The sequence below is a fragment of the Leptonotus elevatus genome, chromosome 18 (assembly GCF_054856555.1).
Source record: "Leptonotus elevatus isolate MCC_2025b chromosome 18, RoL_Lele_1.0, whole genome shotgun sequence".
Taxonomy (NCBI): domain Eukaryota; kingdom Metazoa; phylum Chordata; class Actinopteri; order Syngnathiformes; family Syngnathidae; genus Leptonotus; species Leptonotus elevatus.
This window is the reverse complement of record NC_141256.1, coordinates 9,678,098-9,694,996: the sequence shown is the minus strand read 5'-3', so window position 1 is coordinate 9,694,996 and position 16,899 is coordinate 9,678,098. Positions and strand designations below refer to the sequence as shown.

Genomic DNA, 16,899 nt, shown 5'->3' with positions numbered 1-16,899 from the left:
CCTTTTTTCCTACTTTGTTCCTTTGTTCCTTTATGCCTTCCCTTCTTCCTTCATACTTCTATTCTTCCTTCAGCCTTCCTCTTTTACTAGCTTTCTTCCTTCATACTTTGTCTTTGTACCGTTTTTATATCCTTACGCTACAAAGCACAAACCCGACACTGTATATTACAATAAAAATGTAAAGATTTGTAACACTATATTTATGTGCTTTAATATTACGCAACTGCTATTACTTACCTGGGAATTTTATTTATAATATGTACTTATTAAAAAAATACTTTGCATTTAAAATAAATGACATTCTTGTTTCAACGAATGTTGTCTTTTATTTTGTGGAACCCGTGACGTCACAGCTTTGCTAACGGAAACGTTACTCTGTTGTCAGAGGAACATCATGGTGAGACCCAACCGTGTTTTCGTTTTTCACTACTTTTTTTTACTACCCAATATGTCAGCTACAGTTGTCTTTATTCGACGTTGTTCGTTTTTTTTAAGGCTTTTAAGTTTGGGTTTAGTTGGACGTGTTTTTCTTGAGCTAGCATGTCGTCGCTAGCTAGCGAAAAGTTGGGGGAAATAAGACTGCCGACTGTTGAAATAGATAAATGTCCTTTTTGTAGTTTAATTTAGGGAAATAATCTTATATACTAGAGTGTGTAAGTGAAACGGTGTGTTTCGATATTTAAACGCCGAGCGTCACCCGCGACCTCAGCTCTTTTTTTTTCTTATTTAATTGACAAAACTCAAAATTAAGCAACTTCGACCAACTAATTTATTCAGAGATATGTTGTCTGCTTTTAATTATTAAAAAGTGTATTATTTCCCCATTTAAACGATTGTCTTGTAGTTTAGGTATAGTAATATTAAAATGTATTTTAATATTTATTTCTGTATAGAATGTGTTATTTTCCCCATATGAACTACTGTGAACATATACTTTTATACTATAAATATATTATAGCGACCTTTTGCCATATTTTAGATTATTATTATTATTCAATATTTGTTCTGGCTAAAGGCCTACGTGGAATAGCGAAAATGGGGTAAAATAGAAAAATATATATATGAATACAAAGAAATGCTAAATTCAGACGATTGAAAAAAATACAAAATTATGACAAAATAAAATGTACATCAATATTTAATAAACTACAAAATTCAATAAAATATTTCACAAAAATGTGGTAAAAATAGAACTATTACTTGGCAATATCTAAATTAGAAAAAATATTAGATATTTTATTATATATAAAATAACAAATATGATATTAATTGATTTAAACAAACAGATGCTAATGTATGATGTCTTAATCCATCGAAATATGAATACTTAAATTTGTTAGAATTATAAAACAGGACTGAATGAATTTTCCACACATATAGCCATCACAAGGTTAAAAAAGTGACTTAAGACCTCACTTGTACAGTTAAAACGTGTTACTGGAGTTGCAATGATTGACACAGTCGATCCAACTCTCTCATGTTCCTGTTCCTGCCGACAGCATGTTGACAGCAAGCAGGAGCATTGATTTGACACTAACACACTAAGCGGTCGCTCCCCTGTAGCTCGTCCCGCTGCCTAATGACATGTCGCGTAACTCGCGTCATTCATGTGCTAATGCTAACAGGTTGTCCAGATCAGAGGTGTGACAAACCACAACAAATACATCATGCAAGCAATAATACATGCAGGCTTGCGTAAGTGAGTGGAATGTAGCTCAATGTAACAGAGTAAAAGTAGCATTAATACTCAAGTATGTTATATTAAAGTACCTTGAGTAACTGTGCCTCTCTGGTCTTCGTCCTTCAGAGTGAAGATGAAGCTGTTCCTGTTGCTGGTTGTACTGGCGGTCGCCAACGGGTCTCAGGAGTGGACAGATGTCTGCGGCGGCGGCGGCCATCCATCCGCCATGCTCCACCAAACAGCCAACCACAGCCGAGTCTACGCGGTTATGTTTGATGCGGGCAGTACGGGGACGCGCATCCACGTCTATGCTTTTGTTCACAACCAAGCAGGTCCTGATGAAAACTACACAATTTAAAAACATTTGGGGGGGGAATTATATTTTGAAAAAAATAAAAACCATACTACCATGAATGAATTACCAGATGAATTACATACAGATTTTTAAAAAATTGTTTTTTAAAAAGTGTAGAAAAATATTCATTGAAATATACCCAGATATTATATAAATACTTGCATATGACTATATATATATATATTTGCAAGTATTGACAAAAATAGCAAAAATAAATGCTAGCATTTTGATGAAATACAAACACGCTATGGCTTACGACAAAATATTTATCAAAAATCAGGAAAAAATATGACAAATTTATAAGTATTTGATGAAAAAAAATCTAAATAACTAGAGAAAATTATACAACAAATACAAAGCATTATATATATATATATATATATATATATGATAAAACATGCATAAATATTAGAAATAATTAAAAAACATTAGATGCAATATACAATAATATTAGATAAAAATATTGATATATTTTGTCCTGACAAAAATAGCTAAAATACAGACTGATATTTGTTACATAAAATGCAAAAATGTTTGCCAAAAATATGGAGAAAATGCTGAAATATATAATTCTGTACAGAAACAAATGGTTTGTTTGTTTTTAATTAAAAATGAGTAAAAACACTAAAACTACAGACAGAAAATACAAACACATAGACCTAAAATGAACAATACACAACTATATTGCACGTTAATAAAAAATATTAACAATGGGGGAAAATATATATTGGTAAATAAAAATGTTTGACAAAAATACAAAGACAAATATTAGCGTCCCCAGGGCTGTATTCCACCATTTATCGTCGGCTTGTTCTTCTACTGATGTGTACGTGTGTGCGTGTTGTCTCTTGTAGATGCCCTGCCCATATTAGACAATGAGACGTTCCACTCGGTGAAGCCTGGTCTGTCAGCGCACGTGCACTCTCCGGAGTCGGTGAGTTGATGGCTGGATACAACATTTTTGAGAGGTCCCGGTTGGTATGAGATGTTATTGTGGGTGTGTGTTTTGTGCAGGCCGCACACTCCGTGAGGACACTGTTGGAGGTGGCCAAGTGCACGGTGCCTCCTTCGCAGTGGAAAAACACTCCAGTGATGCTGAGAGCTACTGCGGGACTTCGACTGATGTCTCCAGACAAAGCCCAAGCTCTTCTAAGTCAGGTGATTCTTAGGGCACTTAGTATTGTCAACATGCACTACTGTACATTCCACCAATCATAATTATGATGTAAACCCGCACAAAAACGGAGAGAATTTATCAACTTCACACTGGACGGCCGGCGCCAAGATTCGAACCCTTGACCTCACAACTTTGAGGCACTTGTGCTACTGAGCCATTGTTGGCGTACCTTGAAAATGTGCCTGACTTACAGGCAACAGCGCGGCTTCAGTTCCCACACACTGGTGGCAGGAACATGAGTGTGAATGGAATATGTTATATATGAATATATTATTACCAAATATATGACTGTAAATATTAGGGGGGAAATTAAAATATTAACAAATGAACATTTGATCAAATATTTTGCAATGTTAGAAGAAACTGTAAAAATATTACAGAAAAAATAAAAAAAATTATGTCAAGTCTGCAAAAATATAGGATGAAACATTTGAGAAAATAAAAATAGATTTTTGTATTTAAAACAAAAAACAAAATTTAAATATTTGATGAAAATACGTTTTAGATGGAAAATATAGAATATTAGGAAAAATGTGAAATTAGACAAAATAAAATGATAATAATTAGACAAAAAATATTAGATGACATGTTAAAATTTATATTAGAAACAAAAAATATAAGTAAAATTGAATACACTAATAATAAACGATCATATAATTCAATGCAACAAGTACGATATTTTGGGGGAAAATACAAATGTTAATAGATAATAGATATGAAATAAAGGAACAATATTTTTTTTTAACTAAACGTATTGGGGAAATAAAAATTAAAGAATTATTAGAAAGTAATACATAATTTTACCACAGATGCACACAGAAAACAAATTAGACAAAAATACTTTCAAAAAAGAAAAGAAAAGATTTTATAAATATACAGTACAAACATCAGATGAAAAACAGCCAAATACTAAAAAAAAATCTAAAATATAGGGCAAAAAAATGTTTCTAACACTTTTATGGAAAAAATACAAAGATCTTAAACTATAAGGGGGAAAAAAAAGTACAAGATGAAAAGTACCAAAACAAACATTAAAATGATGATGAGACATTTATATAGGACAAAAATATTGCACCAATAAATACATGAATATTACAAAATACAAAAGTACTGTATTCAATGGAAACAATTTTTTTTAATGAAAGTAGTCAAAAAAATTAAGAATATTAGATAAAAAATTCAAATGAACCATTCTTTTAAATAATAAATCTCAGCAAAAGTATTATAGCACATACAAAAATACTAAAATTCAACATGAAGAAAAAAAAGTCCCATCCATCCATTTTCTGAACCTCTTTATCCTAAAAGCAAAAGTATCACACTCAAAACGCTGCATGTAAATGACGTGCATACATGCTACCTAATTCGTGCATCTGTTTTCGCTGGAGATGCGGTCTTGTAACCGACATGAGCGTGTCGAAGCACAGCGTGGAGTGTGAGCGGAGGTGTTGTCAGAGTGACGCGCGTTTTGGTGTGGCAGACGAACGAATAGTAATTAACGGCCCCAGGGCACCCTGGAAAGATACTTTATTCCTCCTCCCCCTCACTGGGAATTAATGAACCCAATTACAGCGGATAGCATTTCAATCAGGTCGTCTTTCCTCCTCCTCAAGGTTCAGCACGTGTTTGACGACTCGTCATTTTTGGTACCGGATAACAGCGTGGGCATCATGGACGGCACGAGCGAAGGTCACACCGCGGTGACCAATCACTTCATGTGAAGAGATCATTGATTGGTCGCAGCTGACTCTTTTTTTTTTCCACCAATGTTTTCAAATGTAGGAATCCTAGCGTGGGTGACGGTGAACTTCCTGTCTGGTGAGTTCTCCCGCAGCCCGTCTACTGGGACTTGATATTTTTGGCTCGTGTGTGTCCTTTGAAGGGAACATCTAATGGAGCGAACGTGTTTTCAGGTCACCTTCACGCGCTCACGGAGCAGACGGTGGGAATCTTGGATTTGGGGGGAGCATCCACACAGATCACCTTTTCGCCCAAATGCGCAGTAAGTCAAATGACGGTCAAAACATTTGGTACGTTTCTGAACAACAAAATTATAAGCACTTTACCGATTTAATCAAATAATTACTTGTATTGTTTTAATACTAATCTTTTGTTACAGTTAATTATTCCATTAGATAAACGAATAAAGCTTGAATATAAAATCAATAAATACACATTTACAAATATTGAATGATTTGACAGACAAACCAATAATGCTCAAAATATTACCCAAAATATTTTTGAAATGTTTGGATGGTTGGATAGACAAAAAGTACAAAATACAAATATTGCAAAAATAGAGAAATGTCACATAAAAAAAAATATTGGCTGAGAAATTGAAAAATATTTGAATAAAATACTACAACAAAGGTATTTATTTTAACTATTATTTTGATAAGAAATATACATGTTGGATTCGGTTTAATTTGATTTTTATTTATTTATTTATTTTCTCTTCGTTTCTTTTTTTTACTAGAGCTCAGGATTTTTTTTAATATTTGAAAAATTATCTGATGTGTGTATATATATATATATATATATATATATATATATATATGAGGGTTGTAATGAAAAACGATTTGAATCGGAAAATTGGTTTTGATTTAAACAAACCGAGTTTAATGACATTTTAGAATGTTCTGTCCTTTGTGTGTATATACTATTTTAGAAGAAATACTATAAAATACTGCATAAATGCGAGACCACAAATTCATTCTTTCATATGAAAATATGGAAAAAACACACACAAAAATTAGATGAAACATGCAAAAATACTAATAAACAAATAAATAAAAAACACAAGTATTTGAATACCTACAATAGAATAAACAAATATTACTATCAAATATTTACATTTTAAAAATAAAGTAACATTTCAAGCAAAAACAAAAGAACATGGACAAAAATGTATGCAAATATTCCAACAATTCAACACAAAAACGTTATATGCTAAAATGACAAAAATATTACGCTTCCTCCCAAAAAATACAGAAATCGGAGATGACTTGACTTGATGACTAAACCGATATCTGACCTGACATCATGCAAGTCAAGCAAACGAGTGTCCTTTTGTTGCAGATTGAAATTTGTTGTCGGTGTGTGTGCAGGACTGCAGTGTAGAAAAAGACGACGTTGTCAGAGTGGACATGTTTAACTCCTCCTTCCACTTGAACACTCACAGGTAAACACCACCACGACGACAATTAAATCGTCTTCACTTTGTCAATAGATTGACGGCTCTAAATGTCACTGACTCGTATTTGGATCACAAACACTTTGACGTGCTAACTTGAAAATGTCACTCGAATGTGTTTATTGTGAGTCACGAGGGTGAGATATTTATTTACTGGCTTGCTTGTCGTCGTTAACAATCCCGCCTTGTTGTCCCGCAGTTACCTTGGCAACGGACTGATGGCAGCGCGACTCTCTACGCTGCGCGCTCGCAGTACTGTTTTTTAATTTTTTTAATTCAACAAATCATTCACGAGTAGCAACAAACTATTCACGCGCGTGTGTGTATTTGCATGTACTACCACAGGTGTGTCAAGTGCAGTTTTCAAAAGTCCGTGTCTGCCCAAAAGGTTCCAGGGCGAGTGGAGCTTTGGAGGAGAAACCTACCAAGTGAGCGGAGACCCAGATGGTGAGCTCAATTTAAGCCACAGAACAACACAAAACAATGACTTCATGAATGCGGCCGCGTCACGATACAGTGTCAATGTTGCGTTCAGGTGCGTCGGGATACACGGCGTGTTATGAGGACGTGTTGAAGACGGTCAAAGGGATCGTCCATCATCCTCGTTTTAAAGATCATGTGACTCTTTTCTACGCTTTCTCCTATTACTTTGACTGTGCTGTGGATGCGCACCTCATAGGTACGCACACATTTTGTCCATTTCTGCTATTATTTATGATTTTGGAGAATGCGCATCTCCTTACCATTGCAGACGAGGTCCACGGAGGAAGGCTGGAGGTCCGAGACTTCAAGAGGAGAGCCAAGGAAGGTGAGCTGACATCATCATATTGGATAATATTCATAAAATAAATGATGCTAATGACTTTGTGTGTGTTCTTCAGTGTGCAAGGAGACAAGTAAGGATGATTTTCCCGTCAGCCCTTTCCTGTGTCTGGACTTGACGTACATCAGTTGTCTGCTGACTGACGGCTTACGCTTCAACGACAACACAGCGCTGCAGGTGAGCGATGACAAACAAATACACACAAAAAATGTGTTGGCTCAAATTTACCAACATTTGGGAAAATACATTTAAATAATGGGGAAAATGATGACTCAAAAGCAATGCAAAATTTTGGGTTGAAATAAGTAAATGTGGAGAAATGATGCCTTATAAGTTACACATTTTGAGGGAAAGACTTTATAAAAACATGAAAATAATGCCTCAAACGTGACAAAGATTGGTGGAAATTTTAAATAAAGTTGGCAAAAGTATGTTTCAAAAGTTACTAAAATGAAACTTTGGAATTGGAAAAGTAGGCCTCAAAATTTAGGAAAATTAAAACAAAAATTGGGACAATGAGGCATCAAAATTTAGGAAAATAATAAAAATAAAAATAAAAAAAAGACACAAATTGAGGAAGAAAATGCGGTAAAATGTTCTAAAATTAATAAAGCTGTAGTCGACAAATTATATTGAATTATAATTTTTTTTATCAAAAGTAATTTAGGAAGATCATGATTCAAAAATCGGAAGTTAGGAGGAGGCTCTGGTGTAAAAGCACAAAGTTAACAGACTGATGAGCAAAATAGTTGAAGCACTTCAAATAAATCAACTTTGCATAACCAAACCAGAAAAACGTTTTCCCCCACTTCATTTTTATTTGAATAAATACAAAAAGGCATTGGAGTTATTTGGTTGTCTGTTTTGTTGGTAGCTGTGCAAGAAAGTGAGCAACGTGGAAGCCAGTTGGGCACTGGGCGCCATATTGGATCACTTTGAAAACCTCCAAACACACCGAAGAGGCGGAGCTTGTTAAAAAGTTCCCCACGCTTTGCATGTAACTTGACATGTTTGAAGAGGTAACATGAATGTTATTTTTCTAAAAACCCGTCTTGCATCTTCTTTGGGACTTTTCTTTCTTATACAAATGTCATTTTACACTTTTACCCCCCAACAAGGAAAAAATAAAACCATCATCTTTCTTATTGATTATATACAAGAGTCACAAGTCTCCTTTCTACAGCAGCGCCACCACGTCTCCATAGGTGGTGCCCTCCGTCGTCATGGTGACCAGTTGATGTGGCGAAGAGAGAACGCTCACGGAGTCTGCTGGACCTGAAGCAGTAAGTGGTCATGTCAAGGACTCGCGCAATTACACTTAGTTTCAAAGTCGTTTTTTTTTGTTTTAACTAAAAACAACAACAACCTCAGCCCACCTACCTGGTGACCTGAGCATGGCATGATGGAGGTTGACGGCGTCCACGCTGGTAGCCATGGCAACCAGGCCACCGCTACTCTCGCCGTCGGCCTCCAGGAGGCTGCTGCGTGTGAGGGCCTCTCCTGTAACACAAAAAAATTCACATTATGCTTTTATCACGCATGTATGTACATATGTTCAAGGAAAAATTGTTACGTTCTCACAGGGGCCACATAAAATGACACGGAGGGCCGAATCTGGCCCGCGGGCCTCGAGTTTGCACAGTGTTAATTTAACGGCTCCCACAGCCTGTCTGCAGTGTGTAATTCCAGCTTGTATCTGTCTGCTATCATTGTTTCAACCCACACACGCTGTATAAAATCCAGATTTAAGCACATCTTGTTCAATTAGCGCGCGCGTGCTGGAATGGAAGCGCTTATTTCCGGAGCCCGTCTGCCTGCCTCGCAATCCCCCCGTGACGCTTTTGTGCTGATAAATAAATGAGCGTGCCAGAGGAAGAGCTCATTTTGATCTGCCGCATGAAAACGCGTGTCGCCCTTTTTAAGTTGATTAGTGCTCATCACAAGAGAGCCAAACCCAGCAGTACACTTTTTTTTCTTCTTCTTTTAAAGGTACCTAGCATACTGGCGTAACTAAAGGGGAGGAGCTCGATGCACTCGAGCCTGCGGATTGGTCAGCCAAAAAGAGAGAAGATGGCGCTTTTCCACCGCTCTGTACGCCCGGGTGAAGCGTGGTAGACGTCATGCCTCACAGTTGAGAGGTGCTACGTTCAAATCTCAGGCTTTTCTGGGTTCATTTTAAGGAAGTGATGCTAAATGAATATTTATTTATGTAAAGTGGACTAGTGATTAGCACCTGTGCTGGGCCATGGTGTCTAAAAACTTTTTAGGTGGCATTGTGCACTAGTGGTTAGAATCTGTGCCTCTCAGTCAAGAGGTTCTGGGTTTAAATCCTTCCCATGAACATTTGTAGGAAACATCTTTGCGTCTCAAGACCTGTTTCCCTGCTTTCTGCTGCGAGGCCTTCCTCCCCGTGGCGCCTCCTTATATGGACGTTCCTGCTTCCGGACTGAGAGAACGTCTTCCCGCAGATCCCACACTGGTGAGGCTTCTCACCTGGGTCATACACAACATGGGTAACACGTCACTCACACAAACATATGGTGAAAGGGTAGCGGGGGGGGGGGGGGGTGTAGATGTGCGTGGGTGCCACTCATTTCACTGACCAGAATGTACGAGCATGTGTTTTCTCAGACTGGAATACTCGGCAAAGGAGCGCCCACAGCCATCTGCTTCACACACAAAAGGCTTCTCTCCTATACACACACACATATATATATATATGACAAAGTTGCAGGAAGTGTATGGAAATAGAAAACTAGTACAAGCGATGCCTTGGGATACGAGTTAAATGTTGTACTTAATAATGTCATTGAGGAGAATGTAAAGATTTTAAGTCGTTTGTACATGATTTAATGACGCCATCCGTTTTGTTGTGCCCACTTTGGCCACTGGGGGGCAGACACAAAGGAAGAAGTGACTCAGGAAGACATTGTTTATTTTTCAAAAGAGGGTTAATATGTGCATTTTTGTTGTATTGTCTGTCTACATACAGTTTGTTGCAAATAGCCATTGCTCAACGGGTTCGAAAACTGTGACTATCGATGCTAACCGTTAGCATCGCAATGACATTTTACCTTATTTTAGCATTAAGATGGCAGGCTGTTCTCAAAGCAATGTCGTTTTGTTGTTTCAAAGCAAAAAATAAATCAACGCCTTCTATTTCGAAAAGCCAAGTACAAAAAAATATATATCTATATCTCAAAGTGAAGAGTTGCTTGTGTGTGAGAAATGTAATGTTCCCCATTGGTGCTAAGGTGTCATAACAATGGACAATGGCTCCTCTGTTAATCTGTGGACCGGAACGCTCCGTTAAATAACCTGAAGGTCACACTGAATAAAATATGAGTGGTCGCCACACCAAAGCCGCTGACTGGTCAAACCTCGCGCTTGGCGAGTCAATCATCCCCTTATTCACGTGCGTTTGCTCACCGGTATGCACGCGTTTGTGGTTCTTGAGGTTTCCGGCCGTGGTGAACTTCTTTCCGCAATTGTTCTCCTTGCATACAAAGGGCTTGTCGCCGCTGTGCGTCCTCATGTGCACCTGAAGACGCTGCAGCACGTAGAAGCTCTTGCCGCAGCCCTCCGCCACGCAGCGGAACATGCGGTCGTTCCTGACAACAAACGGCACTGGTAAGAGAGACACACACTCCCATTTTGAGCCCTTTCAAGGATCGATATATAGCCAAAATTGTTGCATTAGTGTCGGTGCGAGGCCTTTTTATTGCCAAACGGGGGCCGCTAAACACATATTGGACAATTTACAAAACATTTGCTTTGTTTATTGTGTTATTGCTACGCTTGGGGTGCAAAATCATAACGATAAGCACCGTTTCATTTCTTGTTCAAGCTGTTAAAAAAACAAAACAACAACAACAGGGAGGCCAAGGGGACTCATATAATTAGGCCGAAACTTCATTTACTTGAACTTTAATTAGTCCATTTTTCATGTTTTTAGTTCCCATAGTGAAGTAAGATTTCTCTTTTTTAATTTAATTGTTAAAACATCACTGATGACACAATTGAGAATTTTTTTAATTAAAAGATGGGTTCAGTTTCTTTTCCCCATTTTGTCCCAAGGTCCAAAGCTGTAACTTTTTGTAAAAATTTTTTTTAACCCCTTTCAAATGAAAGCCGTGTTGTCTGGTCAGTCACCTGTGTGTTTTGAGATGGTACTTGAGGTGAGCGGGCCAGGTGAAGGTCCTGCAGCAGCCCTCAAAAGAGCAGCGGAGGATCTGCCGGCTGGCCAGGGGGCGCCCGGTCCGAGCTGGCGGCAGCGGCAGCGGCAGCAACGGCGGGGTGGCCTCTCGCTCGTCGCCGCCCAAAGGCGAGGTGTGCATGTGGTCGCCTAGGCAACGGACAAGCCTGTCAGCGGGTGCGTCATCCACTCAAGACCATGTAACCTCAATAAATCTTTGTTCTTGTAAAGATAACTTTTCTCCCCAAAAAAGTCAATTTGTTATGGATGTTTTTTAATTTGTTTTATTCCTATGACATTTAGAGAGATATTACGTGGTAGTTATGCTTAATTAGCATTAGGATTATAAAGAGTGGGGAAAAGTTGAAGAACTACTTTACCAAACTTTCTCAGCGTAAACACAACTAAAGCCGGGAGCGCTTTTCTAACCTCACGGGGAGTTCAAAGATGAACCGCAGACCTTGGGTGTCACTTGTAAATATTTATCTTCCAGGTCCTGATCTCAGAAACCCGCCGCGGGTCCCACAAGCGCTTATTACTGCAGATGAAGACGTGCCGAGCATGCGGACGGGCCTACAAATTGGTTGTGATCTCCAGACTTGCGATGAGAGGCGTCGAAAAGTGTTCCGAGTCGTCGCTGATTACGCTTCTCGCTTCATCTCAGCTCTGACCTCATTCTGCTCGCCTCCGTCTTTCAAGTAAAGTGTACGTCTTTAAGTCAGCTTTCTAATTTTAGCTCTGGGTTACGTCATGGGATTCTGTTCCACAGAAATCTGCCAAATTGACACCATGCTAATTACAAGTACTATGCAATGAATGAGTTAACAATAGCATAATAGTTAACCACAATATTAGAAAAACCTGGGCCCAGTTGTTCAATTCTCGGTTATTTTAACCACTGTTTAACCCCTAACCGGTGGTTGAATTCTTAACCCGCTGTTAACTAACCAGCCGTTAATTATGCGTTGCTGAAAACACGGTTAGTCACACTGTTTGTTAACGGCACCGTCAAAGTTAACCATGCTGTCGTATACGTCACTGGTTAGCACCGATATATCCCACAATTCCTCCTTTTGTTTACTTCCGGGTCGGCAAAAGAAATGGATACTATCCAAACGACCCCTGGCACTTTTCTGCTGACGAAGAAAACGTTATTCAATCAATGGTTGAAGCAATTTAGGAGTTTTTGTGAAATTTTTATTCATTCTAATTTATTTGTTTTCTACTGTGTGTATATTCAGTGAATATTTTGTGTAATATTTTTGCCAATATTTTTGTAGCATATAATGTTGGATATGTTTGTTCCTCATATTTTTGTCTTTTTTTGTGTGACTGATTTGTATTTTTGTGTAATCTTTTGATAGAATAGTTTTGAATTGTCTTTTTGTGTTCACACACACTAATATGTGTGTATTTTTCATCTAATATTTGTAGCTATTACTAGTATTTGTAATTGTTTAAATTAAAATGTATTTAAAAATGTTTTACTTATAAATTAAAATGTATTAATTAGCCACTATTCATTGTGTTGTCTGTTTGATTATTGACGTGAAAGCAAACAAGAAACATCACATGTAACCTCTTTTTGGAATCACCTCCCACTAAATGTTGGGCAATCCCATTCATCCATTTTGTCTATTTTTAGAACTCGTCTTAAAAAAACAAAATTTTATTCTTTCTCTTTTGACTTAGCATGAGACTTGGCATTGTATTACTGCTAAGTGGTAGCGTGTGCATAAGTCAAAGTCAAGACCTCGATAGACTCTCTTTTTCTTGCGCTCAACGGGCATCATTAAGCCACAAACGCAAAGTTAACCACAGTTAAAAAGTCAGCGGGGGTCCTTAGGTGTGTTAACTTGAACAGCAAAATAACAGCCGGTTAAAGTTAACAGTTTTCAACAACAAGATAACAGTTACTACTCTACTTAACCAGTGGTTAAAAATATAACCGAGTTTTGAACAACCGGGCCCTGAATGTTACCTACCATCATTCATGAAATATCTGAGGAAAAACACTTTTCTATAAAGTCATGTACCCAGGAGATGTAATTATTGCCGTATAAATCGCCAAACTAAATCGCTCCGATTTTACTGCAGTCATAAAACTTAAAATCACTCTCATGCAAAATAACAATAATAGTTAGCCCACTCAAATAAACCACACACATTTTGCTAACTAAAAAAAGTCCAGCAGCAAATCTTTATCGTGATGTCAGCCGGAATGAATACTGTTTCTTCAAATTGTTTTTCTCGCCGAATTGGAGGACTCTGAATGAATGATGAATGGGATGAGAGGGTTCCGAAAGTTTATCGATGGAGACGCATTTAGCGCGGATGAGAAGAAAACATGTCATTGTTACCGTTGGTGACGTTGGCCGCTCTGGCATCCTGACTGGCCTTGGCGTCCCGTGCCAGCTGTGCCCGTGTGGCTGCGATCAGGCTGTCGTGGGCCAGCTCCTGTACCCGCAGATACCAGGGTGCGATGCCGTCCAAGCCGTAGTCCCCCGACGGGACGTCTTCATCGTCTCCCGTTCCGTCCGCGTCGAAGATGAGGGAATCCGAGGAGGCCGTGATGCCTGCGCCCATGCACGCAATTTTAATCTTCCGTGAAAACGATGCACCGGCTTCTTTTTCAGCCAAAGTTTTGGGTCTTAAAATATGAATTACTGAAAAACCTTTTACACTATTATTATAAACAATTGTCTTAATGATTTAATTAATTATATAAATAATAATATTATAATTATAAATTATTTATTTATTTATTATTATTTAATTATATTATTAGGGTTTGGTACACTAAAATATATTTAATATAATTATATAAAATATAATTACTAGAAACATTTCAATAACATTTTAAACTAAATAAGATTTTGATATTTTTTACAGCACATTTCCTAAACTACTACATAAAGTTTATATAAAATAAAATATTTTATATTTTGGTCAACTATATAGGCTACCATTTTTGATTTTTTTTTCTCCAATAGTTTATACAGTTTCCAACATTTTAGACCATTTTGTAATAAACTGGAAAACTTCTAACTATATTATTTTATTTTCTTGGAATAAAAAAAAAAGCTCCTAATGTTAAAGAATATGTTGTAGCAAAATAAGACAAGCATATAAAATGTTGCAATAGTTTAAGATTTAAATAGTCTTAACATTTCTAATATTTTTAAAATATTAGATACAAGTTTTGTTTTTTTATAATATTTTTTTTATTTATAAAAGGCTTATATTTTTAATATGTAAATATATTTTAATAAACACAATGCAATATTACACAAGATTTTACAAAATGTTCATGTATATGAACAGTTTCTATTAATATTTTGTCATAAATATAAGATAACCTTTATTAGTCCCACAATGTGGACATTTGAAAATCATAAATGTCTAGACATAGTTTAATGATATTCTTATCAATTTATAAAATCAATTAATAAAACCAATGACTCCGTTTTGTATCTTCAGAAGAAAACGTGATGCTGCGTACCTTTTGCCAAGTTGAGCAGGACGTAGGAAGTGCCATCTGACTGCTGCAAGTCGTGGAGGATGGGCGGCGGGCTGGGCGAGGCCCGCGAAGGTGCGACGTGCATCTGCTGCACCGCTAGCGTTCGTTCTGAGACGCCCCCCAGCTCTGACAGAGACGAGGAACTCTCCGGTGGGGGGCTAAGAGCTCCATCTGAACAGCAAAGAAAAAAATATTTATCGAATATGTATTGAAAATAAAGTTTTCTTACAAAAACATCTCGATGAAATTATATATTTATTTATTTTTTCTAGCAAAAAGGGAAAAAAACAATATACTGTCATAACGGACAGTGTATTAGAATGCAACACCTACATATTTTCAACTAATTACTGAAATAAAATATATAGTAATATTACTTCAAAGTATCATTTATAAATAAGTACTATATAACGTGACCTGTGATCTGCAGGTGTCCACACAGAGTGCTCCCGACCGGGGTCAGCAGCGGCAGGCAGGGCTGTTTGGGCTCGGGGTCCTCCAGACCCTGGACCAGCGGGATGGACGCGTTCTGGACAAACTGCACCAGCAGCTGTGAGGAAGACAAAATAACACTATTAGCGTCAATTTAAAGGGACATATTACGCTAATGTAATTTTCTTCCCCCTGTTTGGCAATGCTTTCTTCCAAGTGAAAAAAAAAAAGTTTTAATAATAACTTTCCAGATTCTGTTTGTGGACAACCCATGCTAAATCAAGCCGTTGTTCTTGAGACGTATCACTGTAATTCCTTCACACCAATTACTATTTTCCTATTTGCTGGCTTTGGCGTCAAGAGTTCTAATATGCCATCTATAATGTCATTAAGTTATAGCTAAGGTGTACCTCGGGTTTGGAATCGAGTTCATCGGAAAGCATGAGTCTCCCTGGATGTCACCTGTAAAGCAAACAGCAGAGACGATTAGAAACATTTTGAGAGCATGACATTGATCTACTGACCTTAAGAAGCTAGAAGTGAGGTTCTATGTCGGTCATGACAAGTTTGTGGTGGTCATCTAGGAGTCGGAGAAGCAAACATGGTCCGAGCTGCGGCGGGAAAACGTCAACTGTCAGATAACATGTCACCTGTGATTTATTACGCATGCAAATAAATTACGTTGCCGAAGCTAACATCAATAGCCACAAGTCAATATTTATGCGTGTTGGGTAGCTAGTGTTGTTAGCTGCGAGCTAACTAGCAACATAGCACCAGTTACCGACCTGCCAGCTGTCAAAAACTTCAACACAAACTATTCAAGCACTGGAATGAAATAACACAACAAAAGTATATGTTTTACCTTATGTAAAGGGTCGCTGGGTTGACACGGTGCCGGGGTGGGCTGTGGGGAGGTTTATTACATCCGAGCAAGAGGGCTAGCCCAGGCTAGTACTGCTAGCTTAAAAGCTAGCGGCGCCGTACTATGGCTAGTGATGGGACGTCATGTGCCGAGGCTCCGGAGCTTGTGTCAAGTAATCCAGGAAGAAATCTTTGAAGCCCGTATCGCGGCGATCATTCCGCATATAAAGCGCAATGCTTCTCCGCAAAAGTTGCGTGTCAGTGATGTTTTGAGCGTCGCAAATTTGCCCGTCAGATTTGTTAACCAATCATCTAGCATAACAACTAACAGACTAGTACTATGGGGTATATGCCACGGAAGAGGTGGGACTTCCGACTTCCTGGTTTTCACACATCACCTTTGTTTCCGTTTCCTGTTTGTGAAGTATGGACCGGTTTCCAGTTCTTGCGCTTCCGCCTTTGTGCCCATCGGTTGCGCGTTCCCGTCGACGGGTGCGAGTGTGTAGCGTGTCCGTCTCAGTTGTCCGAAGCATTTCAGAGTTGAGACATCATCAGTTGGGGGGGGGGGGGGGGGGGGCTGCGAGAGAAGCCAACTGCCTCTGCTCTTTTAGACTCACTATCCCCTGCTCATGCCTGTCTTGATCACAATACCCTTCTCAAAC

General features: G+C 38.1%; 2 protein-coding genes across 6 annotated transcripts; one reads left to right on the top strand and one right to left on the bottom strand.

The window, feature by feature from the left end:
- Positions 1–328: 328 nt before the first annotated feature.
- On the top strand, positions 329–12,930 carry entpd5b (ectonucleoside triphosphate diphosphohydrolase 5b). Of its 5 annotated transcripts, none has more exons than XM_086060995.1 (18): positions 1,394–1,699; positions 1,808–2,013; positions 2,891–2,970; positions 3,051–3,194; positions 4,827–4,902; positions 4,996–5,031; positions 5,127–5,215; positions 6,321–6,394; positions 6,606–6,658; positions 6,752–6,853; positions 6,942–7,214; positions 7,288–7,406; positions 8,104–8,248; positions 8,413–8,512; positions 9,219–9,367; positions 9,580–9,708; positions 10,739–11,601; positions 11,918–12,930. In XM_086060995.1, the coding sequence occupies exons 1-13, from the start codon at positions 1,668–1,670 to the stop codon at positions 8,203–8,205; spliced, it is 1,386 nt and encodes a 461-aa protein (XP_085917121.1). In that variant the 5' UTR covers positions 1,394–1,667; the 3' UTR covers positions 8,206–8,248; positions 8,413–8,512; positions 9,219–9,367; positions 9,580–9,708; positions 10,739–11,601; positions 11,918–12,930. The 5 variants fall into 5 exon arrangements, with proteins under 5 accessions (XP_085917123.1, XP_085917121.1, XP_085917122.1 ...); XM_086060996.1 differs by having other exon boundaries at positions 1,395–1,699; positions 8,104–8,512; positions 10,739–10,859; positions 11,378–11,601; XM_086060998.1 differs by having other exon boundaries at positions 1,408–1,699; positions 6,942–7,085; positions 7,158–7,214; positions 8,104–8,512.
- On the bottom strand, positions 8,013–16,751 carry znf410 (zinc finger protein 410). Its single transcript, XM_086060999.1, has 12 exons — positions 16,239–16,751; positions 15,901–15,987; positions 15,787–15,838; positions 15,362–15,494; positions 14,927–15,115; positions 13,785–14,000; positions 11,382–11,574; positions 10,659–10,840; positions 9,833–9,922; positions 9,603–9,722; positions 8,610–8,729; positions 8,013–8,504 (listed from the first exon to the last, which is right to left on the bottom strand). Exons 3-12 carry the CDS (start codon positions 15,817–15,819, stop codon positions 8,407–8,409), a joined length of 1,374 nt encoding a protein of 457 aa, XP_085917125.1. The 5' UTR covers positions 15,820–15,838; positions 15,901–15,987; positions 16,239–16,751; the 3' UTR covers positions 8,013–8,406.
- Positions 16,752–16,899: the final 148 nt, after the last annotated feature.

Excerpts from the sequence above, each read along its gene's own strand:
- entpd5b (XM_086060995.1), top strand. The coding sequence starts at position 1,668 with ATGCAAGCAATAATACATGCAGGCTTGCGTAA. Across the intron at positions 2,014-2,890 it reads TTTTGTTCACAACCAAGCAG|ATGCCCTGCCCATATTAGAC; the intron begins GTCCTGATGAAA and ends TGTCTCTTGTAG. Across the intron at positions 4,903-4,995 it reads CATGGACGGCACGAGCGAAG|GAATCCTAGCGTGGGTGACG; the intron begins GTCACACCGCGG and ends TTTCAAATGTAG.
- znf410 (XM_086060999.1), bottom strand. The coding sequence starts at position 15,819 with ATGCTTTCCGATGAACTCGATTCCAAACCCGAG. Across the intron at positions 14,001-14,926 it reads CCTGCTCAACTTGGCAAAAG|GCATCACGGCCTCCTCGGAT; the intron begins GTACGCAGCATC and ends GCATGGGCGCAG. Across the intron at positions 10,841-11,381 it reads TACCATCTCAAAACACACAG|GAACGACCGCATGTTCCGCT; the intron begins GTGACTGACCAG and ends GTTTGTTGTCAG.